The sequence below is a fragment of the Urocitellus parryii genome, chromosome 9 (genome assembly GCF_045843805.1).
Source record: "Urocitellus parryii isolate mUroPar1 chromosome 9, mUroPar1.hap1, whole genome shotgun sequence".
NCBI classification, from domain to species: Eukaryota; Metazoa; Chordata; class Mammalia; order Rodentia; family Sciuridae; genus Urocitellus; species Urocitellus parryii.
In genome coordinates this window covers 26,563,246-26,590,476 of record NC_135539.1, presented here as the reverse complement: position 1 = coordinate 26,590,476, position 27,231 = coordinate 26,563,246, and the positions used below count along the sequence as shown (strand labels likewise).

Below are 27,231 nucleotides of genomic sequence, written 5' to 3'. Positions count from 1 at the left end.
AGCCATGGGGGACACCTTCATCCGCCACGTTGCCCTCCTGGGCTTCGAGAAGCGCTTCGTCCCCAGCCAGCACTACGTGAGTACCCAGCAGCACTGCGCGTGACCACTTGGTGGGCGGCCGTGGGGGACGGTGATGTCACCTCGCCACACAGGGGCCACCTGGACTGGTGAGGATGGGGTCTCAGGGTCTTGGGCTGGTGGTCATGGTCGGCCAGGTCGTGGTGGACATGGGCTGTCCTGGCTGCAGACACTCCCGCCCGCCACTGTCCTGCAGCCTGGCACCCGGTGGCCCCCAGCCAGGCTGTCCCAGCTGCTCCTGGTGTCAGTTACATACAGTCTAACTCCTCAGGGCCACACCAACAGGGGGAGCAAAAATGTCCCTGTCCTGCCCAGACATGCCACCTTGTCACTGGGTCCCCAAGCCCAGAGGAGTCAGGGAGGTCCCCTGCTTAGTAGATTGTGACCCTTGTGTCAGCTTAGCACAGGGGCCAAGACCACGACTCTTCCTCCCGCACCCTCCTCCTCCCCGGCCTCTGAGCCCAGATTATCTGAGTTATCTCAGGGTGGCCATGAACTCTAGGTGCCCCGTGTTACATGACGACGGTGGCCGCCAGCCAAAGTCAAGGAATCGGTGTTGACAGGCTCCAGTCCCCAGGCCACAGACTGCATGCAGGTGTCCTCCGTGTTAGTGTCTTCAGGCTCAGCACGACGTCTGTGACCAATCAGCCATCACCGTCTTCTTTAATCTGGATCATTCTTTTGGGGGGTGGGGACCAAACCCTGTGCATCGAGGTGGCCACTTGGCCAATGGAGCAGATCCCCAGAGCCTTCTTCACAGGTCTTTGTCCTTCTCAACTTTGGCACTTTGGAGAGGGCAGGCCAGGTGCTCTGTGGAATGTCCGTCTGGGTTCATCAAAAGCCTCCATGAGATTGGCTTGGACGGCCTGGGCAGGGACGTCTTGGAGGCCACTCCAGGCTCCTTCGACCTGGCAGGTGCCTGCAGTTTCAGCTGGTCCCACTTTTGGACTTTTGGCTCCAGCTCTGGGCTGTCTTCCAAGGTCGTCTGTGGTCGAGCTTCTGTTTTCCCCTTTGTCATTGGTAGCCAACCTCTGGAGAGAGTGTCAGAAATGATGGGACTGTCCTGTTCCCGAGGACCCTTGCCCGAATGACGGGAGCCCTCCTGAGAGTGATTTCATAAACGGCCATTCTGTCTGCACTTGACTGTCAAGATCTCCCTCCTCATTTGTTTGCTCACTTATGTCCACATGGGCACCTAGGTTCCTGGTTCACCCAGTGGGTTACAACTACTTTCATTACGCAAGTCTCCTTTAGTCCTTTGGGATGGATTCCAGGACCCCCAGGGGACACCTGAAATTTGGGGACAGAACAGAACCTGACGTGTCCTATACGTACATACCTATGATATAAAGCTTGACATATGAGTTAGGCCCAGTAAGAGATTAACAGTCATGAGTAATAAGATACAACAATTAGCCAGGCCGAGTGGTGCACGCCTGTAGTCTCAGCAACTCCAGAGGCCAAGACAGGAAGATCACAAGTTTGAGGCCAGCCTTGGCAATTTAGCAAGAACCTCTCAAAAAAAAAAAATTTTTTTTAAAGCCAGGCATGGGGGCGCTGTGGACATCGAGTGTGTGTGTGTATGTGTGTGTGTGTGTGTGTGTGTATTCACAATTTTTGCTTTTTTTTTTGGTACTGGGGATTGAACCTAGGGGTGCCTAATCGCTGAGCCGCATCCCCAGCCCCCTTTTTTATACTTTATTTAGAGACAGGTCTTGCTGAGTTTCTTAGGTCCTCACTAAATGAAAGCTGCCATTTCAACCATCTTTAAGGGCACAGCTCCCAGGGTTGAGCGCACTCTCTTGTTCCCTCTCCCCCGGGGCCACCACCCGTCTACAGAGGCTTTCATTATCTTAGGTTGAACCTCCACACAGTAAAGAGCACCTCCTGGTGTCCCCCTCTGGCCCCACAGCCACCACCTATAGCTTGCGGCCTGCCTTTGGCCACTGTTAGGAACCTGGCGTGAGCGGAAGTGTGCGGTCCTGACTTCCAGCGCCTGGCTGCCTCCTCTGCATGCCGGCCCCCAGGTCCATCTGCTTTGTGACATGGGGCAGAATTTCCTTTCTTGTCATGGTCGAATAACTTTCCATTATGCGCCTGGACCACATTTTGTTTACCCACATAAATATTTTAGACATTTGGGTCCCTTCTATCTCCCTGCTGTTGACATATGAAAGTTCGTGTGCAAACACCCATTGAAGCTGGGTTCAGGGTCGTACTGCTGTGCACCTGTGGTCCCAGCTGCTTGGAGACTGAGGCAGGAGGATTGCTTTTTGGAGTCCAGGAGTTCAAGACCACGCCCGGAGCCTGGGCAACACAGCCAGACCCGGCTCAAAAATCAATAGCAACAGGGGCTGGGGCTCAGGGGTTGAACACCCCAGGTTCAATCCCTGGTATCAAAAAAAAAAAAAAATACACACACACGCACACACACACGTGAATACTTTCCTGTGCTGGTTTTATCATCCTGTGTACACTTTTTTTCTTTTCGGTGCCTGGGGATGGAGCCCAGGGCTTCCTGAGGGCTGAACCAGGGCTCCACATCTGAGTGACACCCCATTTCTGTCTGTTCATTTTATTTTTGGTGCATTTCAAAGTCCATCGCAAACACCATCGGCTTTGTCCTGGATCCCTCAGCACGTCACTAACCACAGCTCAGTATTCTAGTTTTTTCTGTTCTGATCCCAAATTTACATCAAGTGAAATCCACCAATCTCCAAGGTGCCTCTGCTGGGTTTGGAGAGGGCTGGTCTCTGTGTGACCAGAAGGTGCTTCACTCCCCATCTCTCCCCACCCCAGCGGCCATCCCTGTCCTTACTTCCTGCCCTTCCCGGCAGCCCTGCTGATGCAGGACATCCTAGATGTGGGATCAGACAGCCAGCGGTGGCCTTTCGTGCCTGGCACAGTGACTTGCAGACCCCGCCACACTGTGACACACATCATTGATTTGCTCCTTGGCACGCTGAAGAATGTCCTCCTAACATTTTGCAGAGTTGTGTTCTTATACTGAATTGTTTTGTGAATGGTTTTATGGAGCTGTAACTCACAGGCACCCAATCTGACGGTTTCAAGTGTGTTCGCAGTTGTGCAATCGTTGCCCAAGTCAACTTGAAACCTCTCCGCCACACCTCCCTCCAGAAGAGTCTGCACCTGTTGGCAGCCACTCCCCCCAGCCCAGCCCCATCGACCACACACGCCTCTCCTGTCTGTCTCTCTGGATCTGTCTGGTCTGGACATTTCGTAGGAATGCAGTTGTACATCATCTTACTGAGTTCTTCCACGGCTGAGGCACACCCCTTTTCGTTCCCAACTTCGTGTGACACCCACACCAGCTTTAGGGGTGAGGGCCTACTTTTCTCTCTAATTTATAAGACGAGGAATCCGAATTAATGTCAGAGACACTATATCTGTTCATTTGTCATTACTAGAACAAAATGCCTGAGGCTGGGTAGTTAGGAAGAAGAGGGATTAGCTGAGCTCTCAGGTGAGGAGGCTGAAAGTCCAAACATCTTGGCGTAGACTCTGGGGAGGGTGTCATGGCGGATGGCACCACAGTGGTTGCAGCGCCAGAGAGAGGAGAGAGGTCATATGGCAGGACAAGAAGCCAGAGAACGACCTCAGTCTTACAAGAACTAATCAAAAGGTCCCACAAGAACCATCTTCATCCTTTCCCAGTGCCTACGCCCTCCTACGAGCCTCCACCTCTTAAGGGTCCCACCAGCTCCTGACACCCTCACACTGGGGACTGAGCCCTCGGGGACAGGCCACATCCTAACCCCAGAGGGAGCTGCCTGTCTTGCCTCATGGGTCAGTAGCTTCTTGTCACTGTGACCAAGAGGGAGGAGAGGTTTATCTGGGGCTCCTGGTTTCGGAGGTTCGGTCCCCGATTGGCAGACGCCATGACCCTCGTCCTGGGGTGAGGCAGGCCATCGTGGCAGAAGGACGCGGCAGAGCCAAGCGGCTGTGCTCCTGGCGCTGGGAAGCAGGGCGGAAACCCAAGAGAGCCAGGGACAGGACATGGTCCCCAGGGGCGTGGCCCACGGACCCGCTCCCAGCCGTTCCCGACAGCCTGCAGTTCCCACCAACAGGGGACTCCATCCAGCTGTCGGGTCAGTCCACCGAGGACATCAGGGCCCTCGTGATCCAATTGCTCCACCCCAGGACAGTGCTGCATGGGGACCAAGCCTTCTGCCTGAGATTTGGAGGAATATTCTGGAATATTCTGGAACATTCCCCGTCCCAGCTCTGGAGAGTGACACTCCTCCGTCCACGAGGCTGTGCTTCTGTGGCCCAGGCCCCCAGGGCACCCACACCCCAACCTTCAGCTTCCTCCAGGGCTCAGGGCAGCCCCACCCGGGAGGCTGAGTGAGGTGACTGTCCCCATTGTCCCCGCAGGTGTACATGTTCCTGGTGAAGTGGCAGGACCTGTCTGAGAAGGTGGTGTACCGGCGCTTCACCGAGATCTACGAGTTCCACGTGAGTGTGGGGTGGGCAGGGGACACTGGTCCGCCCGGCTCTGTCCTTGGGAGGGTCCTGCCCGCCGTCCTGGGGAACAAGGGAACCCAGGTCCCTGACCCACAGTTTCGGGTGTCGAAATGTTAGCCACTGCGTGTCCCCACTGCGGGGAGCACTCACAGCACGGGCGGGTGGGTGGGAGAGAGAAGGAGGAGGGGTGTAGGTCGCATGGCCAGGTGCCCTGACCGGGGCCAGCACAGCCGGGGGTGGAGGGAAAGGATTCCCTGGTGACCTGGGGGAGGGCAGGCGAGGAGGAGGGATCCAGGCCTGGGCGTCCCTGGCCCGAGGGGTCCAAGGGGGCCAGGTCCTCGGCATCTTCCCTTCTTCTTCTAGAAATTGTTAAAAGAAATGTTCCCCATCGAGGCCGGAGAGATCAACCCCGAGAACAGGATCATCCCCCACCTCCCAGGTGAGGGCGCTGGCCACCGCCCGGCCCCTGCCCCCCTCCACGGCCCCTGCCCGCACTCCCCTTGGACTTGACCTTGTGGGTGCGCTCACGCCTTTGGTCTCTCGCCCCTCCGGCCAGCTCCCAGGTGGTTTGACGGCCAGCGGGCGGCGGAGAGCCGCCAGGGCACGCTCACCGAGTACTGCAACGCGCTCATGGGGCTGCCCGCCAAGATCTCCCGCTGCCCACACCTCCTGGACTTCTTCAAGGTGCGCCCGGATGACCTCAAGCTCCCCTCGGACAGCCAGTAAGTGGCCGCCTCCGCCCACCAGGCAGGAGCGGGAAGGCGGGAGTGGGCCTGGAGGGCAGTGGGGTCTGCCCCATTTTACAGATCAGAAGCTCCAAGCTCAGAGAGGGCAAGTGACCTGTCCCAGTCACACAGCTGGAAAGGAGGAGGCAGGTGCCAACCCAGGTGGTGTCATCTGGCCTGGGACTCCTCTGAGCCCCTGGTGCTGAGGGAAGCCCAAAGTCCTAGGTCTCGTCCTGACCCTGCGGCCTGTGGACCAGGAGTGGCCCCTCCACCCTCTGAATGCATTCGTGATGGGGGGTGAGGATGGAGGGATGGGTGTCATGCCAGGTGCAGTGACAGCATATCTCCAGTGTCCTTCAGGGATGCAGGGTGCTGAGCGGGTCTTGGGCTCCTGTACCCAGGTCCTGCATGGAGCCACCTGGGAGGCTGAGTGAGTTCCAAGCAGCTGGGGCGAGGGGCCTCTACCAGTCTCTCTCTGATCACCAAACTCAGGGACGGGCCTGGAGGACAGGTCTGTCTCTAAAGGGAGGCAGAGCCTGATGGCACTGCCCCAGACTGCACTTGTTGACCTTGAACTTGCGGCTTGGTCCAAGGGAGGGCAGCTCCATGGCGGGAGGAGGTGATAGGAACGAGGAGGCTCTTGAGGCCCCAGGGGAAGGGCACCTGCAGCCACCAGTGTGTGGGGTCACCCAGCCGGGAGAGGAGGGCCTCTGCCTCCCTGGGGCTGCCAGCCCTCTGCGCGCCCCTCCCTTGGGCTGACCCAGCAGAAGCCCTGGTGGTTCCCCAAGGCCTCCCTCCCGGATCTAGCCTCTACTGTTCCCTGCGTTGACAATTCCCCTCATTTCTTAGCTCCTGGGAAGTCCTCCTGCAGGTCTGCCCAGAGCCTTCCCTTCCCCAGTGGGAGGCCCAGGGTCTGACCCAGACTGTTCTCTTCTTAGGGTGAAGAAGCCAGAGACATACCTGATGCCCAAAGATGGCAAGAGTAACGCGGCAGGTGAGAGGGCGGGGTCAGGAGCAGGGGTACCTGGGTACTGCCCACGTGGTCAGGGACCCAGAGCTTGGGGCCGGCAGGGGAGACAGCAGCTGGGGAGAGTGGGCTGTGCCGGCTCGTGTTGTCCCATGGAAGAGTTGGGTCTCAGGGGGACACTGTGCAGGTGGTGGTGTGTCTCCACCCCGTGGCTGCAGAGCCCCGCACAGCCCCTGCTCCCAGCAGCCTGGGGGACACGTGTGACTGAGTGAATGAACAGGTGTTGGGAGCCAAAGTGGCCTTCAGGGGTGACACAAGGGTGTGACCGTTTCTAGTCTGGATTGTTGAGTGGGGGCGCACGTGACCTCGGGGGTTCAAGGGCAGCCTAGGCAATGTGATGAGATCCCGTCTTGAAAGAAAGAACAAGAGAAAAGAATACCAGCCAAGTCACCACCTCTGTAGGGACAGGAGGTGGGAACGGCTGTGCCATTGAGTCTGACGTGACTTCAGACTCCTGCCCAGGCCACCCATCCGTGCAGTGGGACTTGGGCTCCTGAGTGTGGCCTGGGCAGCTCAGCCTTGGAGCATCCTCAGCCGAGCGAGGCCTCCACGAGGCCCGGAGACCAGTGGTGCCTGTTGGCTGTGACACGAGGCACCGTGGCCCGAGGGACGTGCACAGCAGGAGTGGACTTTCTCCCGGTTCCGAGGCTGGAGGCCGAGGGTCAAGGGGTCAGCAGGCTGGTCTCCTGGGGGCTCTGCGTAGCTTGCTGGGCCCCCTCCGGCCTTCCCTGGGCTCCCTACACATCCGGGCATCTTTCCTTGCAAGGACGCGGGTGGACTGCGGCAGGTCCACCCTGTGGCCTCATTTTAGTTTGGCCCCATGTCCACACATGTTGCATTCTGAGGCCCAGAGTTAAAATTTGGGGGAGGGCTGAGCTCCTAGCAAGCAGCAGCGGGGGCAGCGTCTGGGGCTGGCTGATGTGGGGACTGAAGTCCCTGCAGAGGCACCTGACCTGCAAGGTCCCAGGGGACCCCAGTGGACCCTGGTTCATGCTGGAGGAGGCCACTGGGGGTCACCTCCAGCAGCTGAGAAGGGCCCCGGGGGATGGGCCGGTGTCGGGAAGGCGGGTCCCTGGGTGACGCAGGGCTGCCAGGCTCTCTGTCCACCTCCACCCGCCTGGTAGCCTGGCATTGCCGGGTGGGGGGCGGACTGTGCGGCCCTGGCGACCTGTGCGGAGGACACCTTCCCTGCTCCTCACCCCACCCTCCCCTGCCCCAGATATCACGAGCCCCATCATCCTGCAGACGTACCGGGCCATCGCCGACCACGGGAAGAACTCGGCCTCTGAGATGGCCGTGGCCACAGGGGACATCGTGGAGGTCGTGGAGAAGAGCGAGAGCGGTCAGCTCCCCACCCTGCTGCAGGCCTCAGGCCCCGCAGCCACCACCCCACCAAGGCCGGGCAGCCTGGGGCCCCCGGGCCTGGCCCCTGCCATGTCCACGCCCATGTTCCACGGGGGGCCACAGGGGCCGTATATGGGGGACACAGCTCATTTGAAGGGGGCTCGGCGCTGTCACGCGGAGCCTGTGGGCATGGAGGTGACACTGCGGGATCTGTGCACTGGGTGTCTGTGGGTCTGTGTCCTCACCCTGATGGCCGAGGCAGGCTGCGTCCCCACCTCTTACCTCCCCATGTCCCTGGCACAGGCTGGTGGTTCTGCCAAATGAAGGCCAAGCGTGGCTGGGTGCCAGCGTCCTTCCTGGAGCCCCTGGACAGTCCCGATGAGGCAGAGGACCCAGAGCCCAACTATGCAGGTGACCGCCAGGCCACGGGACTGCCGGAGGAAGGGGCGGGAGGGCCCGGGATGTGCAGAGGCCAGGGGTGGGAGGGCCCGGGATGTGCAGAGGCCAGGGTGACTGCTTTGGGTTTGGGCCCGATTGCCAGGTGGGCAGAGGCGGAGGCCCATCCTCTGGCTCGGGGCCTCATGGATCATGGTGTCCTTGGCCGAGACAGGGGACCTGGGAGGAGGTCAGCCAGGGTCACAGTGGCGCAGGTCTGTAATCCCAGCGGCTCCGGAGGCTGAGGCAGGAGGATCTCAAGTTCAAAGCCAGCCTCAGCAACTCAGTGAGACCCTGTCTCTAAATACAATACAAAATAGGACTGGGGATGGGGCTCAGTGGTTGAGTGTCCCTGGGTTCAATCCCTGGTACCCCCCGCCAAAAAAAAAAAAAAAAACAACCCAATGCCTAGCAAAGGCCTGCCGGCCGCAGGTGCCAACCCTGGGCCAGCGCTGCATGGTTCTGAGTGCCACGGGCATGGGTGCTCCCCTACCCATTTTTCACATCTGGGTGCCTGGCCAGGCCTTGGTAGCTATGAGACTCCTCATCTCTGGTGTGGGTGGTGGTGGGTGGGAAGCAATTCACTGGGCATAGTGGGCAGAGGGCTGAAGGCCAGAGTGGACCCCAGCAGTGGGTGGCAGGAGGCACCTACAGAGGGAGACCAAGAAGGAGCAGGGTGTAGGAGTGAGGACAGGGATGGTGATCCTCATGCTGGGCGGACCTCATATCATGTCCTGTGGCCCTGTCACCCACCAGGTGAGCCCTACATCACCATCAAAGCCTACACTGCCGTAGAGGAGGACGAGATGTCTCTGTCCCAGGGGGAAACCATCGAGGTCATTCATAAGCTCCTGGACGGCTGGTGGGTGGTCAGGTAGGAGAGCACCTCCCCACTGCAGTGCCTACCTGAGTCAGTTCTGGCCTGGGCATAACCTGCGTGGGCTCTGAGCTGGCTTGGCTGAGTGACTCTGGGTGAGCCACCACCCCTCTCTGGGCTGTTTTCATCACAGAAGCCAGGGCTGGGGGATGAGCTCATCCTGCCTGTCCTGTGGGGTTCACTGTACTGGTCCAAAGGGGTACACGTCCCTTTGTGACTTGGGGTCTTTTCCTGGCTGGTCCACCAGTTTTTCTTCCTCTAGCAGCACAGCTGTTTGTGTCATGTGTGACAAAGGCACAGATGATCAAGTCATTCCTCTTGCTTTGAAGACTTTCATTGGATTCCTCTCCAGGCTTCTCCTAAGGAATGTCAATAGTATTTTTTCTGGTTCTGAGGAAAACAGACTCTCTGGAACCAGGGGGCCTCCCAGAGCCTGTGTTTTCAGAGCCCTGGGCCACCTGGGCTCAAGGCTGTGGTCACAACACACATCCGAACCTGGCCCTGGGCTGGGGGCTCGTTTTGAGGCAGCATTTCTCCAGTTAACACCCCAGCTCGCACCCCAGGAGTCTTCCTGTGAGTCTCTCCCCAGCAAGAAGGGTTAGGCTTCACCTGGATCTTCTGTGCTGTGCAGAGTTTTGCTTTCACTCCCAAATCCAGTATTGGGGGTGGAGAGGAAGCCCTACCAGGAACCTGTAGGAACAGCTGGATAGACCTATGGGGAGAGGCAGGAAAGCCGAGACCCCGCCTCACATGATCACGTTCATTTTGAACGGATCACAAGGTTTCACCCAGGGTAAAACCTAAAAGCTGGCAGAGAAGAATGTGACTTTCATAGGACACAAAAGGTCATCACCACAAAAGGAAACGCTGACCATACAGTTCTGCAGATGTCCTATAGCGAGCGCCAGACCCTTGGGGGACCAGCACCCTCCCTTAACGTCGTTCCCCTTCCCCGTTGGAAGAAGAGCTGGAGGGGGCTGCGCAGCGCGGGTGGGGAAACGGGCCGGGGCCCTGGGTTGCCCGCAGCCTCCTAAACCGCCTTCCCGGAGCCCCCCACCTCTGCCCCGGCCTCAAGGGCTGCCTCTGTTGCAGGAAGGAGGATGTCACTGGCTACTTCCCGTCCATGTACCTGCAGAAGTCGGGACAGGACCCCGCCCAGGCCCAGCGCCAGATCAAGGGCCGAGGGGCGCCGCCCCGCAGGTGTGCGAGGATCGTGGGGCTGGGCGGGGCAGGCACGGGGAGGGCCCCGGGAACTTGAGATAGAGGCGACGTCGCTGATGTTCACTGGCCTTAGGGGTGGTCGGTGAACACGGGGAAGCCCCGGAGGGCTTCCCGGGGAAGGGGAAGGCCAGCAAGGTGCGTGGGAGGTGGCCTGGGCTCTGCAGCGGGTCAGGGCTAAGTGTTCAAGACCCAGGCAGGTGCATGTCCCCGCCCGGGCCGTGCGGGACCTCCAGCCGCTCCCCACTCCTTCCAGCCAGTCTTTGGACCCCGGGGCGGGGAGGTGCCCACTAGGTGTCCCTGGCAGCAGGGACACGGGCGCGGCGGGGCCAGCGTTCTGACGACGCCCCCTCCTGCTGGGCCAGGTCGACCATCCGCAACGCGCACAGTATCCACCAGCGGTCGCGGAAGCGCCTCAGCCAGGACTCCTATCGTCGCAACAGCGTCCGTTTCCTGCAGCAGCGTCGCCGCTTGGCGCAACCAGGGCCGCAGAGTGCAGGGAGCCCTCGGGGTGAGTTTGGGGCGGCGCGAGCCATGGGCGGGGCCAGACAGGGCGGGGCTAGAGGGCGGAGCGAGCTCTACAGGACGAGGCGGGGCTAGGGGCGTGGCCCGAGGGCGCGATAGGCGGGGCGACCCAGGGGGCGGAGCCAAATGGAGTGTGGGGGCGAGAAGGCGGGAGCGGAGGGAGGGCGAAGCCAAGGGCTGGGAGGCAGGGCGGGGCCTCTGACCCGCCTGAGGTCCTCCTGCAGGGGAGAATCCGCAGAGTCAGCGTGCGAAGCCGCAGCCCGCAGTGCCCCCGCGACCCAGCGCCGACCTCATCCTGCACCGCTGCAGCGAGAGCACCAAGAGGAAGCTGGCGTCCGCCGTCTGAGGCGGGGCAGCCGTCCCGTACCCTGTCTGTGTGTGTACATAGCCTGGTGTCTGCTGGGGCAGCCCTGGCCCCCTCCCCACGTGGCTATCCGCCATCCTGCATGAATGTTGCTTAGAGTGGACCGAGGCTCCGAAGAGATAGGCTCCGCCCCAAGGGTGTTTCTAGGACGCGGAGAGGAGGCAGTGAGTTCTGCTGGGTGGAAGTTTCAAGAGCCAAGGGCCCACTGCCTTGGCCTTGGCCAAGAACAGGTCTGCAGAAGGCCAAATGCAAGAGGAACCCTGAGTCCCTCGCTGATCTTTTGCCTGTACAGAAACCTCCCGTTCTGACTCTAGTTACACACAGAACAGTCCTAAAGGTGGGTGGATGCAGCCCCGCTTCGAGACAGGATAAGGGTTGCAGCCCAGGGTGAAGTGTGCCTATGCAGACCCGGGACAAAAAAAAAAAAGGTGATTTAGGAATGGAGGCTCCTCCGATGATTCCTGAGACGGGTCCCAGTTAAGAGGGTGTAACAGAAGGCTAAATTCATTAATGAACACGGCCTCACCACTTCCCCAAACACTGCTGCTGGCCCACGGCCTCCAGGTCTCTCCTGGTGGGTCCTTCCCCAAATGCAAAGCCACCGTGGGGCCGAGTGGAGTTGCAAATCTTGCATAAGATTCTCTTGTCCAGAGGCCATGGGGTGTGTGGAGAGCTGCTCCTCCTACATGGGCAGTGGCTACTTGAGGAGGGGCAAAGCTGGTCCCCTTGGAGATGAGCGTGCACGAAGGACAAATCTTTCTAGAACCATTCGACCATCAAAGGATTGACAGAGGCCTTGGGAAAGCCACCGGAGCCCCTACCTGGTTAGGAATTTTGCAGATCTTATTTGCTGGAAAAGTCTGGCTTCAATCACTATCACACGCACTGTGGGAGATCCAACGGCAGCCCCAACCCCTGCTTGTTCAGTGGCTCTTATCTTTTTATTAAATATATCTTACTTATTTTCATCCTTTTTAAGTTTCATAGTAGACCCCCTAAGTTGAAATCCTGATTAAACATTGACCTCATCTCTTCCATACTTCTGGCCCCCTCCAAGTAACATGTCAGCAGTAGCATTCTGTGTGTGTGGGGTGGTCAGGGAGTCACCCGCAAGCCTGCACTTGCATCCTATAAGGGCCCGCTCCAGTCGGGCCTGCACTATCTGTCGGCCAACGATTTCCTCAAAGCTGAATGCAGTGCTGGGCTCATTTCAGCATCTCTAGTTCTGAGAACAACCTGGCAGGTGGGTATTTTATAGATGAGGGAACTGAAGCTAGGAAATGCAGGCGAGTCAGGCCTTGTGGTGGGCACTGGGCTAGGGAAGCTGGGGGAGGTGGCCTGGCCCTCATGGCCCTCTGAAGACCCCTAGTCCTAGGGCCTGTGTTGGAGGCGTGACTAGCTCTTTTCTCTGCCCATCCCATTTTCCCATGAGGACAGGCACTGGGTTCCATTGGGAGCAGGTGCAGTGTGGGGCGTGGTCTCTCCTTCCAGCTCCTGCCTTGTCTCTGTCAAAGCCCGATCTGCACAGCTTCCCCAGGCGGCCATCAGGCTGGGGGCCCCCCTTACTCAAGTGCCTTCCTCCGGATCTGGAGAGTTCTGAGTTTGGGGTCGCTAATTCCAGTGATTAATAGAGACTCTGGACACAGATGCACGCCTACCTACCTACCTACCTGACTTCGAAGGTCAACGCCAGGAGGAAAGTGCTGTAAAGGAAAGGTGGTCACCCGGTTAACAGATGGACCCGGAGGATCGTGGAGAGCTGGATAAAATGCTACCCCAATGTTCAACCTACTGACCTCGGTCTCCCAATTATGGTTATATAAGTGGACACTGTTATTTTTAGAAAATGTTCCCTGAAGTATTTAGGGATAAATGATGTATGTAACCTTTTCTCAAATGGCTTAGTTAAAAATGCGTGTTTGTGCAGGCACAGTCACTCCTCCTGCTGACAGGCACCAATTGTAGATGAGTGGAAGGGGGGGGACCCCGGGCTGAGAGGCTCACTGTGGGCTGCCGCTAATGTGGGTGCGAGAGTGTTCTTCATGCTATTTTTATTTTTGAAACTTTTCCATAAATCTGAAATTATTCAAAATAAAGTCCTTTTTTTCTTTTCTCTCTCTCTCTCTCTCTCTCTCTCTCTCTCTCTCTCTCTCTTTTTAAAAAAAAAAAAAAAACAAAAAACAACCTCCAAAGCTCAGCTTATTTTGCCTTGGCTATGGGTGTTACTGGTTTGGACAGTTTCCATTTTAAGCCTGACCTTTCTTGCTTCACAGAGGCATCCTGCACAGGAGGGCTATACTCTGTAATTAGGTCACCAGCCGTCCTCCTGATGCCTGGGAATGTGTCAGGCCACGTGGGACACCATGCAAACAGGCAGGATGACCAGTGGATGTGCAAGTAGCCTCAGCAGGTCACCCATTCCTCTACCTGTTGACTCTCTGAGGCTTGAAGATGCCGACCACAGTGCCTGGGGGGAAGGGCAGGTCAGGCTCGTGGGTGAAGCAGGCCAGGCCAGTGGAGTCACTGAGCAGAAATTCAGTAAAACTTGGTTGGCTTTTACTCAACTACAGGGAAGCATAAAATGCCGTACAAACAGGTATGATGCTGCAAATTACACTTCCATTTCAAAGTGGAAAAGAAAAAAACCTGGAATAATCAAAATGCTTAATAGTTCATATCCTCGTCTTCCAGTCCAGGGCCAGGGACATCCTAAGCTTCCTGCCCTGGGGCCTGGCCAGCAGCTGTCCCTTCCTCAGGAAGCCACGTGGAGCACGGGGTCCCACTGCGAGCCCTTCAGCTGGGAGCAGTGCTTGGTCTTGCTCAGCTTCATGATGGAGAAGAGCTGCTCGCAGACATAGGTGCTGCCGAACATGGAGAGGACCCTGGCACAGTGGCTGCGGTACCTGGGGTAGGTGCTCCAGAGGTGCCTGTAGAATTCGGGGACGCCCACCTCGTCGTACTTGGCCTTCAGTGCCGAGTTGCACTGCAGGTCGATCACCTCCAGCTGCAGCTCCTCGCGCACGCTCTCAATCCCGGTGGAGAACGGGGCGCTGAAGAGCCTCAGCTCGCTCTCGTAGCACTCGAAGTCGGACAGTCGTTTCTGGAACTCCGTCTTCAGCTCCGCGATCCTGGGGACGTAGTTGAGGCCGTCGCCTTGGTGTCTGGCCACGGACTTCAGTGTGGGGAAGTGGGCCAGGTTGTTCCTGGCCAGGTGCATTTCCCAGAGGCACAGCTTGGCCAGGAAGGCGCGCAGTAGATCGTACATCTGCGTGACGACTTGCGAATGGCCCTGGAGGGAGACGTTCAGGGTGTTCAGGTGCATGGTCACGTCCACCAGGAAGGCCAGGTCCCGGATCCAGTCTTTGGAGCTCAGCTGGGGCACCGGCTTCCCTCGGGAGGACATGAAGGAGTCGATTTCCTCCAGAGACTCAAAGAACCTCTTGAGCACCAGCCCGCGGCTGAGCCACTTAATGCCGGTGTGGTAGAGGAGGCTGCCGTACTGGCTGTCCAGCTCGTAGAGCAGCGTAGTGAACTCGCCATGGTTCAGCCCCCGGGAGCAGACCCAGTTCACCGAGTCCACCACCACGTCCATGACGTGGTCCATCTTTAGCTTTTGGGCACAGACGGACTCCGGGTGGATGATGCAGCGGATTGATTTCAGATCCGAGCCCTTGCACAGCGTGGCCACCTTGGATTTCAGTTTGGTGACGAGGCCGCTGTTGGCATCCACCATGGCGGGGGTGCCCGTGGAGGCCACGCTCACTAGTTTCGACCAGTCAATGTTGAACTTCTTGAGACTCTTCTCCACGCGCGAGAAGACCTCATTGGCGGACTTGGTACCCGTCAAGGGCACCGTATCCAGGAGCTCCTCCGACACGTCAAAGCCCGCATCCACCCCGCGGATGAAGATGGCCAGCTGCGTGGTGTTGTTGATGTCCGTGATCTCGTCGATGGCCAGGGAGTAGGCCACGAACGAGCGCAGCTTCTCACGCAGCTTCCCCCACAAGCTGCCGGCCACGTCCTCAGCAGGCTGCTCGGTCGCACTGTCGAGGCGCCCTGCGCTGGGCAGCACCTGCTTCTGCTCAGTGGCGCCGGCCTCGGGGGAGCCCAGGAGGTATCTGCGCAGCCCCCTCTTGAGCTCACGGAGCTTTTGGTCACGCATGTGCTCCGTGTACTGGTCGTAGTGCTTGCTGTGGTTGGTCTGGTAGTGTCGCCGCAGGTTGTACTCCTTGGACACCGACATGCTCTGCTTACAGATGAGGCACGTGGGGATGCTCTGCTCCTCCACAAAGAAGTAGGCGCGCTCCCACTTCTCCTGGAACACGCGGCCCTCTTGGTCGATCTTCCGCTTTCCCACTTCCCGGGAGACAGGGGGTGGGGGGAAGAAAACTAGGTCACCCTTTGACTTCGTGGTACCACCGGGATCAAAGCACAATGGTGAACCGAGAGACACAGGGGCTGGGGCAGGAATGGCCCCTGCAGAGGGGACGTGCACACTGTTGCCCAGTGGACATCGCCCGCTGTGGTCGGAGGGGTCACGTCTCAAGAAAACCTGGGGAAGGATTTTTGTGAGACTTTCTTTGTGTGTGGTGTTAAGGATGAAATACGGTTCCACCCGCGCTGCACCATGACCTATAACTTCCATTTTAAAAGGTAGATGTGGCTGGGGCTGGGACTGGGGCAGGGGCTGGGGCAGGGGCTGGTGTGAGACTGGGCCTGGGCAGGGGCTGGGGCAGGGTCAGGGGCTGGTCTGGGGAGGGCTCGCCTGGCATGCGAGACACTGGGCTGGATCCTCAGCACCGAGTGAAAATAAACAAATGAAATAAAGGCAGGCTGCCCATGAGTAAATACAAAACAAAACATAAAAAGGCATATGGGCCAAAATTAGGAGCTGGGGCGGAGCTGTGGAAGAGGGCAGGCTTAGCACGTGTGAGACCCTGGGTTCACTCCCCAGCACCACACACAAAATCTTTGTTCAGAGCATAGCTGTGTTTGCTACACCTGCTTCAAACAGGATGAACTGGAGTATTATGTCTACATTTTAACCTTTTTGTAGTGCTGGAGATTGAACCAGGGATGATTTACCATTGAGCTGCGTCCCTAGTTCTTTTTATTTTGAGACAGGGTCCTGCTAAGTTGCTAAGGGATCTTGCTAAGTTGCTAAGGCTGACCTCAAATTTGCAATCCTCCTGCTCACCCTCCCAAATTGCTGGGATCTCGGGTGTGCCCCACGACAAGTGGCCCATTTTTTTTTTTAATACAAGGTTTTGCTAAATTGCTAAGGCTGACCTTGATCTTGTGATCCTCCTGCTACAGCCTCCCAAGTAGCTGGGATTAGGGGCACGTGCCACTGTGCCTTTTTTTTTTTTTAATTTTTTTAATATTTATTTTTTAGTTCTCGGCGGACACAACATCTTTGTTGGTATGTGGTGCTGAGGATCGAACCCAGGCCGAACGCATGCCAGGCGAGCACGCTACTGCTTGAGCCACATCCCCAGCCCCCACTGTGCCTTCTTGTTTGCATTTCAACATATGCTTTCTCATTTGAACCCCAAGAGAACTTTGAAGTAAGGAGCATTGAGTGCAGAAGGCCGATTACCAGAGGGCCCCAGACCTGCAGGGCTCATGCATGTACACCTGTTCCCTGTGTCGGTGTTTAGATCTAGGAGCCTGGCCCTGGGCAGGTCAGCAAGGTGCTTCCAGAGGGCACAAGGGAAGGGTTCACTGACAGAAGCCCAGCAAGTTACAGGACAGAAATCAAGTGTTGGTGGCTTAGGGCTGGGGACGGAGAGGGGAAATGACTGAAAGTGGGAGGGACGCATGGGCTGGGGGATGGGGGGACGTTCTGATGTTGGGTGTGGTGACCTTCGCACAACTCTGGAGATGCACCCAAAGTGGTGGAGCCTCGCCTCCGAATGCTCCCGTGGGAGAGCAGCAGCAGCTCAGCTGTCAACGTGAGGGATGAAGGAATTCCCTTAATACAAGTGGATTTTGGGGTGGTGCTGGGGTCTGAAGCCAGGGCCTTGCACAGCCTGGGAAAGTGCTTGACCACTGAGTCCACGTGATGAAGTGTAAATGGTTCCTCAGTAAAGTGAGGACATCTTTTGGCTGCCAGATGAGTTTAAGGAATAGGAACATTTAAACACACGGCCTAGTTTTCAAATTTTAAATCAGAAGGTTCCCCAGTGACCAGAGAGCTGGGGAATATCACTACACCTCCTGCTTGATCACTCTATAGGACACGGACTTCCTTGCCAGGGCTGCAGGGGACATTAAAAATATTTAGCAAGTAGGACTGGGGTCTGTGTGCCACGCCCTGTGCTGCAAACACATAAAAAAATTTAAGCACTAGCGTCTAGAAGCTTGTGCCAGGAAAAGTGAAGTACGATCCGAGGCTCTAGCCTCCAAAAGCAAAGGCCCCGCGTGAGTCTCTGCCACCCAGCCAGGGCACCCTGGCGCGGCATGTCCCCTCATGCAGATACTCACCATTGCTGAGCTCGAGGCCTGGAAGCGGTCTGGGGGGAGAGAGAGAGAGAGAGAGAGAGTGTTAGTGAAGGCCACTGAGCTTGCAGTCCCCCATTAGGGCGCAGCCCGGGCAGAGGGCGGGAAGCTGAGGTGGGCTGCAGGCCAGGGCAGAGAGGCTGGCACGAGCTCACACCTCAAAGAGCAGGTGGCAAGATGCCAGCCTGGCCTGGAATCCCAGCAGCCCCCGGGCCACCCTCGGACAGAGCTCCCTGGGCTGCCCCTTGGGTTCCGCACAGTCCCTGCCACGGTGGAGACTTCGCTCACCTAATGACTGTGAATTTGATGAAGTCTGCAGCCTCCAGGATCCTTCTCATGGAGGTGATCTCTAGGTAGCCAGGGGCTTTGAACACCACACCCGGGGGCATGCCGTCGATCACCACACAGCCCGGGTTGAAGGTGATTTTCCTGTAGGGAACTTTCACAGGGAAGTCCACGCCAATCGCTTCACCTGGGACACAATGAGCAACATAAAAAGCTGAGCCTCATCTACTCTTCCCAAACCATGTTTACTCTCTTTTTTTTTTTTTGGTGGGGGGTACTGGGGATTGAATGTGGAGGCACTCTATCACCAAGCTGCATCCCCAGTACTTTAAAAAAAAAATTATTATTTATTTTTAGATGTAGATGGACACAACACAATGCCTTTATTTTTATGTGCTGCCGAGAATCGAACCCGGGTCCTACCCATGCTAGGTGAGTGCTCAACCGCTGAGCCACAATCCCAGCCCTAGAACTTTTTATTTACTTTTTTAGACAAGGTCTAAATTGCTGAGGCTGGCCTCCAACTTGCAATCCTCCTGCAGTAGCCTCTCCTGTTGCTGGGATTACAGGCATATGCCAAGGTGCTTGGCACCATCCTTTATCTTTAATGTCAGGATTTAAAACTCATCCTCCTCGAATGAGACCCTGGGTGACTAGCTATTGCTACTTTATTCTCCAGTGGTACATGGAAAAGCTCTTTGGTTACAAATACACACTGACAGGCTGGGATGTAGCTCGATGCACAGTGTGCACAGGTCCCTGTTCCCAATCCCCAGCATACAAAAAAGACACCGTCAACAACAAAAGAGAATACTGACTGATTCCGATCACAGCTTTTTCACAGATCAATTTCTTATAAGACATTCTTTTAAAAAGAAGCATTTCAAGCATATAAATATTCTATACAAAAACTTACCAAATTTTCGGCTAAAGAGGTCATTGACTTGTTCTCGTAGCTGTTTAGTCTTTTCAATGTTTGATAATTTTTCTTTCTCGTTATCTAAAAATAATTAAGTACATAAATAAGCCAGGGTTATTAGTGTATTTTTCCCCCAAGAAAGCTGCTGAGAAAATGCTCATTAGCACTTCACCTGATTTATTGATCAGTTTACTTTCATAAGTAATCAGGCATTTTGGAAATTTGTAAATAAAGTCATTATAGACAATAGAGAATTTTCCAGACTATAATCCTATATAAATACACTCCATACTACTTTTAGGGAACATTTTCAATATCACACAAGACAAGGATGTGAACTCTAACACGCTTCAATAATTAGAAATCTTAATTAGTAGAAATTGTAGCCAAAGCAATACAACAAGAAAAAGGAATAAGAGATAGTAGGACTAGAAGGAACTATTTCTCAATATGTTAACATTTTATTCTATTTGATTTTGAATAACTAAAGCAATCAAATGGTTTAAATTGTATGCTATTTTAAAACAGCATATAGAAATCCCTACCTCAGCTCTCAGTTTCTTACCCTAGAGGAACTATCTTATTAGATTCTTTGCTATCTTTTCAGATACATCTTACAACACATTTAGAACAAAAGATTATTTAATGATGGGCAGTAAATAAATTACACCTCTGTGGCCAATTCCAATTCAATGACAGCTGCTACTTGAAGTTCCTACCCTACCCTGGTGAAACTATAGTCCCAGTAATCATGATAATAGGAGTGCACTTGGTGTGTGGTGACCTGCACTATTTTATATTCCTGAATTGTTGTTCCTTAGAGGTCAGGGTGAACTAATAAGCAAATATCAACAGCTCCAAAAGACCAACCTGTGTCATAAAACAGTGAAGACAGAATGGAAGGTACAGTACAAATTATGATAAAGTGAGATCAGTGTCCTTACCTGGAATTGCCACCTGTACAATCTTAAGATCTTCAACACCAGCTGCAGAATTTGTAATACTGAATGAATTTGTGTTTCCTTAAAAAAGAAATCATAAAAAAATAATGCCATTTTGACTCTTTTTTAATATACCTTTTTAAAGTTGTAGATGGATGGACACAATAGCCTTATTTTATTTATTTATTTGATGTGGTGCTGAAGATTGAACCCAGTGCCTCAAGGCAGCAGGTGCCCCATCACTGAGCCACAACTCCAGCCCAATAAGGACTCCCTGAGCTGACCGCTCACCTGCCTTAGAGGCTAGTTTACAACTCATTGGGCTCCACAGACCATGAGTCACCAGCATGATCCTTGTCAGACAGAGGACAAGAGCCCACGTACAGATGGACTTCCCAGTGCTCCAACCCTCCACAGACGTATGCTCAATAGGGGCTAAGTTATTCAGCAAATAACTCATGGCTAGTTCTTATTAAAAAAAAAAAAAAAAAAAAAACCGCAAGCACCTCCTGTCTGTCTAGCACGTGCTGAGGCCTGTGCTCGCTGTACAGCTGCGATGCCCCCGAGGGCCAAAGCCTAGCACACAGCCGCCTTGGAGAATGTTTCCACGGGCCTCCACTTAAGTTAGTGCTGGGAGCTGTGATGCAGTTCAGTGGTCAGCACTTGCTTAGCAGGTGCAAAGCCCTGGGTTCCGCCCCCATTGAGTGTAAAGAAATGAAAAATCATGAATAAATACGTAAGTGTGGGACTTGGATCTTGACATTCAATTTTGTTCCTTCCGTTCTTAAAAGTACATTGAGGAAAACACCCATGTGTCCACCAAAAGGTGTGGGGGCCAACTGTGATGTATCAGCCTTAAAAAGGAAAGAAGCTAAAAAAATAAAATAAAAAGGTGGGGGAGGGAAAAAGTTTGACACATGGTACCACGTGGATGAACCGTGAGGACAGACATTAGTGACAGCAGACAGACACGCTGCTTAGTCACATTTACATGGGAAATCTAGGACAGCGCGGTTCAGAGCGAGGGAACCCGAGCTGGAGGCCAGGAGGGGCTGGCCAGGGGAACGGGCAGCTGCTTCATGGCGTGTCTTGGGGTGATGAAGAGGTTCCCCTTCTTCCTTTTGAGGTGCTGGGGTGAAACCCAGGGCGTTGAGCATGGTGAGGGCAGCGGATCTCAAGGCACCGGTGGGTAGGAAGCTCGTGGGTCACGTGGACACCTTGCAGTGCCTGAGACTGGGCCCCTGATGCTCTGGGTCACCAGCCGACCGACTCGGGCCCGGTGACACCGAGCGCCAGTGCGCTAGCAGCACAGTCCCCCAGTGGAAACCGCAGGGGTCCCGGTGGCTGGGATAGGAAGCAGCCCCCATGCTCTGGAGGAATCTGACCCCGAGACACTCCGCCCAACCCCCGCCCTCTCGCCTGCACCTGGCCCCCAGCCGTCCTCCCTGCCCAGGGCTGGTGCCACTGTGCGTGGCCTGGCTGTGCTGCCCACAGTGCCTGGGGGCTCCGGGTGGGCTGCCTGGACACGCCCCGTCTCGGTGTCCTCCAGTCTTCCCTGGAAGCCCTTTGGGAAGAATGAAGACCACGTGTGGCCACGACGAGGCTTCTCACCTTCGACCTTCACGTGGCCTTTGGGGTCCTCATTTGTGTCTGCACAGACCAGCTGGGCAGACTCTGGAAAGGAAAATGTCTAAAATGACCTTCACTATTTAGTGACCTCCAGGTGTCCCCATGGTCCCGGCTCCCTGAGCAACACGGGGCTGATCCCGGCATCTAGAGTGTCTTCCATGCATCGTCCACATGGGGAGATGGGATCCCCTTCTAAGGGCTCATCTTATAAAGGGACTGTCCCCCCAGTCCTCCTGAGCAGAAGGCGGATAAAATCCTTACCTGGCTAGACATTAGACACTAGCTCCCCAAACTCAGGCTCTTCTAGCAGGACTGGCCTAAAATTATACTAATTCTTACTAAAGACAGAAAGGCTAGCACTCAACACAAGTGCCACGGACTTGGCACTGTACTGTAGGTATGTAGCACGTCACCTCTGGGGGAAATGCACGAAGGGACCTGGGACCTCAATGGGGAAGGAGGAGGGGGAGGGAGGAGGGGAGGGAGGACTTTAAAAAAAAGAAAATGCTTCATTTTTCTAACCTTCCATTGGTAATTCCGTTTCCATTTCTTCATTGCTTGTGGAAGAACAGTCTCCTTCTGAAAGGAAAAAAGAAAACTATGACCAAGGGAGAGATGCGAATTTAAAAAGAAGCCATCGGCCAGGTGGGGTGGTGCACAGTGGTGATCCCAGAGGCTCGGGAGGCTGAGGCAGGAGGATCACAAGTTCAAGGCCTGCCTCAGCAACTTAGTGAGACTTGTCTCCAAATTAAAAAAATAAAAAGAGCTGGGGATGTGACAAAAAAGAGAGAGAGAGAGAGAGGATTGAGTGGTGATGTGGGAAGTATTTTGGAACACAGAGAATATTTCACAATGAGCTCAAGCGAAATGCCCTGAGGCACCTCCATGCTGTACACTTAGGGGAAATCAGGCCCATCTTTGAAGTCAGGCTATTCACCCGAGTGGCCGCATGCTGGGTCCTAGGTCAGCAAACACAGGCCTCCATTCCTCTGCCTGCCGTTCAGAGGGGGCAATTACGATTCACCACCTCACCCAGCGGTCGGTACCTGGCACTCGGTGCTGGCAGTAGCAGGGGTCCTCCGACTCCTTCTTGACGGACACAGCTTCTGTCTTCAGGGAAATCCCTGTAAGTGCAAGGAGACCTAAGGTTAGGTGGGGGTCAAGGCCACCGGGTAACTCCACACTGTGGGGGACCCGCTGGAGGGCACTTGTCTACGCACACAGCATCATTTGTTGGGCCTTCAGTTTTGAAGGCTCCTGGTGCTGAGTAACTTTGTGTTTTTCTCGTGTTAATCTGTCTTCTGTTACTGAAGCTTCCACCATGAACCTAGTGACGGGAAGGTGTTTCTTCCCTTGCTGGCATTTTAGCCTGAATGGTTTTCATTTCAAACATGCACAGTATTTGTAATAAACTTTTTAAAATATTTTTTTTAGATGTTGATGGACCTTTATTTTACTCATTTATTTACCCAGGGCCTCACACGTGCTAGGCAAGTGCTCTGCCACTGAGCCACGACCCCGGCCCAGGTAGTAAACTTTTTAAAGTTCCAAGTTATCAGACACTTTTATTAGACAATTCTAATAAAAGCAATCAATAAACCTGTGTGTTCTAGCTCTGCTGCCAAGAAAAATTCCTTTCTAATTGACCCAGAGCACTGAAACCCGCTTGACAGTGAGTGTCTGAGATGCTGACAGGAACAAGCTCATTCAGCCAAGAGAGGAAGGGAAGGGAGGAGGGCAGGAGGGAGGGGAATGCAAAACTGTAGCTGCCAAAGCCTTTGCACAAATGTCCCAGAGGGAAAGACTGAGGCCTGCTCTCGGATCCACTCTCGCTGCACCGTGGAACCCTCGGTGGAAAGTCAGATGATACTGACAGGGAACGGAATTTGCTCAGTCGAACCACATCTCTAAGGAGAGGCCTCGACCAAGGAGGCCCACGTCCAGGCAGGTGGGGAGGAGGAGGCAGCAGAGCTGGGGCCAGGGTCCCTCAGGGCCTGGGGAGACGCCGACTGTGGGGAGCAGGGTCTGAGACTAGGGTCTCGGATGACCTCATGCCTGCGGCATGCTTGGTGCCCAGGGAAAGTCTCTGTGCAAGAGTGCAGGGTGCCGAGCTGCTGTGGCCATGGCCTGTAGGAGGAGGCTCTGGCTGGAGTCTCATCAGCGGGACCTTGATCTCAGGCGCAGCTCCTGGGAACGGAGGGACTTCCTGCTCGTCAACCACAGTGCTTCACCAGCTCCCTGCTCCTGAACCTGCCCGCATGGCAGTAACTCCAACAATGGGCTTCCTTGAGAGGCGCACAAGCTCCGGACATTGCACACTTGCGACTGTCCACGCAGATGGGACAAGCAGCCCACTGTTGCTAGCTCTGTAGCTTTCGTGACGCTAGACAGTCAGTCTTCTAGCTGATGGTGAGACACACATGACGGCTGGTGTCACCCTGAGGCTGGCTTCTCCAGCAGCGCAGCACTCAGCTCCGCCTGAGCCCAGCTGTCATCTGCGCCTGAGAGTCTCTATTTCCTTGTGCCCCTTCTCCCCTTGCTGGAATCTGCTAGTGGCCACGTTGTTCGCTGCAGCTGACAGGCCCCACTCCCACTGCGGGTCCTCCTGGATCTCAGAGGAGCCTGTCCCGCTCTCAGGTTGGGACTGGCCGAGTGCTGCCCAGCCACTGTGCTCGCCTGGGTCCCTCCATGTCCCTCCGCTGACCTCACCCAGAGCCCCTGCTGCGCTTGGGTCTCCAATGTCCTCCAAAGCCCAGTGTCAAAGGCTTGGCCTGAGAGGAGCCACTGGAGATGGAGGCCCTGGAGCCACCTGGGAGGCCTTTGGATGCCTGCGGTGCCCCAGGAGGCCGTGGGCTGGGCTCTGTCCTCCTCCAGTTCCCTGCTTCCTGGCCACAGGACGAGCCACGTCTCCCCACCACACTCCACGCTGGGCCGCCTTGCCACAGGCCCAAGAAATGGGGCCAAGGGATCATGAACCCAAATCCTCAGAACTGTGCACCCCGTAAGTCTCTTCTCAGGAACTGATGACCTCAGGCCTCTGTCATGACAAAGGCTCTCACAGCCACCAGCGGGACCCATGCCTGTTTCCAGACCCAGGTGAAGAGGGAGCTCAGCCCAGGCTACGTGTGGACAGGACACGAGGGCCCCCTCACGGAGAAAGGACGCTTGGTGATGACAGACGGGGAGCCTGGCCAGGGATGCTGGCCACTCTGTCCCTCTCAGGGACACACCTGTCCTCTGGGGGAGGCTGGAGTGCTGACTTCTCATTTAGAACCACTGAGGCCTCCATTCTCCTGTTTTCTCCTCCTCCCCCTCCTTTATTTATTTTTTTATTTTGGGGGGAGCACAAGGGTTTGAACCCAGGGCACTGGACCACTGAGCTACACCCTAGGCCTTTTTACATTTTATTTAGAGACAGGGTCTCACTGAGTTGCTTGGGATTTCACTAAATTGTCGAGGCTGGCTTTGAACTCGTGATCCTCCTGCCTCGGCCTCCCAAGCCCCTGGGATGACAGGCGTGCGTCACCAGGCCTGGCCCTTTTTGAGATTTTGGTCTAAGTTTTCTGACTCCCATGTTTAAGGCGTTCCGTGCTTTCCCACCCTTGGACTGAACACTGGGTTCTTAACAAGTCTCCCTTCTGTCTTTAACATGTTCCTGTAACTTGTGCTGACTGTCTTTTCCTGAGGAGCTGGGGGCATCTCCTCGTCCATCAGAGGGGCTTTGCCACTATACACACAGGCACTAGAACGTTCCGTGCTCCTACGTCACAGAACACTTGGAGATGCCAGGCCTGCGAGGCAGACAAGATGCTTCCAGAAATGGATGCTGCTCCCGGTCGGTCAGGCTGGGGTTCCCAGCGCCTGCTCAGGGCTCCACTCACTCCCCACTCAGGCTTCATCTAAGTAGAGACAAAATAAGACTCTGTCCCCAGACACACCTGCTCAAGGACACCTGAGTGGCTGCGTCTACTGACCTTGAAGGCGCTCTTCCAGATATTTGGGTCAAATATGATCACAGGTTAAACATCCAACTCTGAAAAGCTCCAGAATCCAGAGGATTTTGAGCGCTGACATGAGCTCCCTGGTGGCAGATTCCACACGCAACCCCACGTGATGGCAACACGCGAAACACAGGCGTGCCGGAGACACCACGTAAAACCACCTCGGCTACACGCAAAGATGTTCTTAAAACGGAAGCGCCTTTCCTGTTTCACCTCTGCTCCTGTCCCCGAGATATCTCTTCTCTGTCTCAGCTTGCGTGCATGTACACACACACACAGACACAGACACACAAACACACACACACACAGTCATACACACATATTCTAAAATCCCACAAAATCTAAAGTCGGAAACATCTGTGGTCCCAGCATGTCCAGTAAGGGACACTCCACCTGGATCCTTCAAACAGGGCCTCGGTCGAGGCTGATGAGTGTCCAGCCCCCTCCTCTTTTTAAAGTAAAACCAAAGAGAGTCCAGTGGTCACACATGATTCTAAAGACCTACCAGAATCGTCCATGGGTTCGGTTTTCACGCTGATGGCACCACAGCTGAAAGGAGAAGGGGTCTGGTCAAAACAGGCCACGTGAGGACTGGCCACAGGCTCCTGGGCCCACAGAGCCCCAGCGCCCTGGATCCCCAGCCCCCAGGTCCGACCGACCCTGAATGCGGAACTGCCTTAACACAAACATGCTGGTGACCCGCTGCAGAGTCAGAGGTGCCCGTTACCTAGCCTGGATGAAACCACTCAGAATAAAACTAGCGACACAGCCCTTCGTATTGGACTGGAAATGTTATGACTTCTAAAAAGTTACCACTTTGTGGCTGGATATGGATGCCATTTGTCCCTTACCTTTCCTTTGGTGACAGTACTGCTCTCTCAGAGTCTGCTACCGTCCCATGGGCACCTGTGCAAGAATAAAAAGACCTGCTGGTCCCTCTCAGCCCTGGAACTGTGACCAGGGTTCAGAGCTCTGTCACCTGGGCTGGGTGGGGCTCAGTGGTGGGCACTTGCCTCGCATGTGTAGGGCACTGGGTTTGATTCTCAGAACCATATAAAGTAAAATAAAGGCATGTGTCCACGATAACTGAAAAATAAATATTAAAAAAAAAGAGGGCTGGGGATGTGGCTCAAGCGGTAGCGCGCTCGCCTGGCGTGCGTGTGGCCCGGGTTCGATCCTCAGCACCACATACAAACAAAGATGTTGTGTCCACCGAATATTTAAAAATAAATATTAAAATTCTCTCTCTCTCTCTCTAAAAAAAAAAAAAAGACACAGGGCTGAGGCTGGGCTGAGTGAAGAGCACTTGCCTAGTAAGTGTGAGGCCCTGGGTTCGATCCTCAGCACCACATAAAGAAAATAAAACAAAATAAAGGTCTGTGTACATCTACAACTAAAAAAAATTTTAAAAATATATTGTGTCCTAAAAATATTAAAAAAACCCCCAAAAAACAAAAAACAGTCCTATCAATGAAAGCAAATGCAGGAGAACAGAACACTCCTGGCTCAAGTCATCATGGGAGGGCGGCGGGGAAGGAGGCCCCCTCGGGTCAGACCCTGTGTCCAGGACCACGGACTTGGGCAGAGGCTCTGGGGCGAGAGGGACAGATGGGCTGGCCTCACCCTTCGCCACTGGGTGCTCGGACAAGGCCCTGAACTTCCCCTTTGCCTCCTGGGGAAAATGGTGGTTGTGGAGGCTGATCACATTCAGCCCTCGAGGCCACGGGCTCCAGACCCATCGCTGTGGATTCGGCAGCAGACAGGCCCAGACTTGGGTCGTCACAGCAGAGCCACCACCTGCACTGCCCAGGGTGGCCGTGAGCACCAGGGGGTTCTCTGCAGACACTGCCTGGGGAAGAGCTGAGCTTCTGCAGGGC

General features: G+C 55.3%; 2 protein-coding genes across 3 annotated transcripts in view; one reads left to right on the top strand and one right to left on the bottom strand.

Annotated features, from left to right (window-relative positions):
- The first annotated feature begins 4 nt into the window (after positions 1–4).
- On the top strand, positions 5–13,116 carry Ncf1 (neutrophil cytosolic factor 1). The gene is made up of 11 exons (XM_026396890.2): positions 5–76; positions 4,474–4,554; positions 4,927–5,002; positions 5,120–5,285; positions 6,227–6,282; positions 7,535–7,657; positions 7,963–8,070; positions 8,851–8,968; positions 10,064–10,171; positions 10,555–10,700; positions 10,939–13,116. Exons 1-11 carry the CDS (start codon positions 5–7, stop codon positions 11,058–11,060), a joined length of 1,176 nt encoding a protein of 391 aa, XP_026252675.2. The 3' UTR covers positions 11,061–13,116.
- Positions 13,117–13,249: 133 nt separating this feature from the next.
- LOC113188528 (general transcription factor II-I repeat domain-containing protein 2B-like) overlaps positions 13,250–27,231 on the bottom strand; it is a 31,739-nt gene continuing 17,757 nt past the window's right edge. For both annotated transcript variants that reach the window (XM_077802623.1, XM_077802624.1), the window contains 10 exons: positions 26,206–26,260; positions 25,860–25,903; positions 22,400–22,477; positions 21,876–21,932; positions 21,336–21,398; positions 19,728–19,805; positions 18,781–18,864; positions 17,868–18,051; positions 17,565–17,593; positions 13,250–15,434 (listed from right to left, as the gene is read on the bottom strand). In XM_077802623.1, the coding sequence (XP_077658749.1) occupies positions 13,831–15,434; positions 17,565–17,593; positions 17,868–18,051; positions 18,781–18,864; positions 19,728–19,805; positions 21,336–21,398; positions 21,876–21,932; positions 22,400–22,477; positions 25,860–25,903; positions 26,206–26,260 (2,276 nt within the window). In that variant the 3' untranslated portion in view covers positions 13,250–13,830. The remainder of the gene's footprint in view (positions 15,435–17,564; positions 17,594–17,867; positions 18,052–18,780; positions 18,865–19,727; positions 19,806–21,335; positions 21,399–21,875; positions 21,933–22,399; positions 22,478–25,859; positions 25,904–26,205; positions 26,261–27,231) is intronic.

Coding starts and splice junctions, on each gene's coding strand:
- Ncf1 (XM_026396890.2), top strand. CDS start 5: ATGGGGGACACCTTCATCCGCCACGTTGCCCTCCTGGGCTTCGAGAAG. Junction 4,555..4,926: donor CCGAGATCTACGAGTTCCAC/GTGAGTGTGGGG, acceptor TTCTTCTTCTAG/AAATTGTTAAAAGAAATGTT. Junction 5,286..6,226: donor AAGCTCCCCTCGGACAGCCA/GTAAGTGGCCGC, acceptor TTCTCTTCTTAG/GGTGAAGAAGCCAGAGACAT.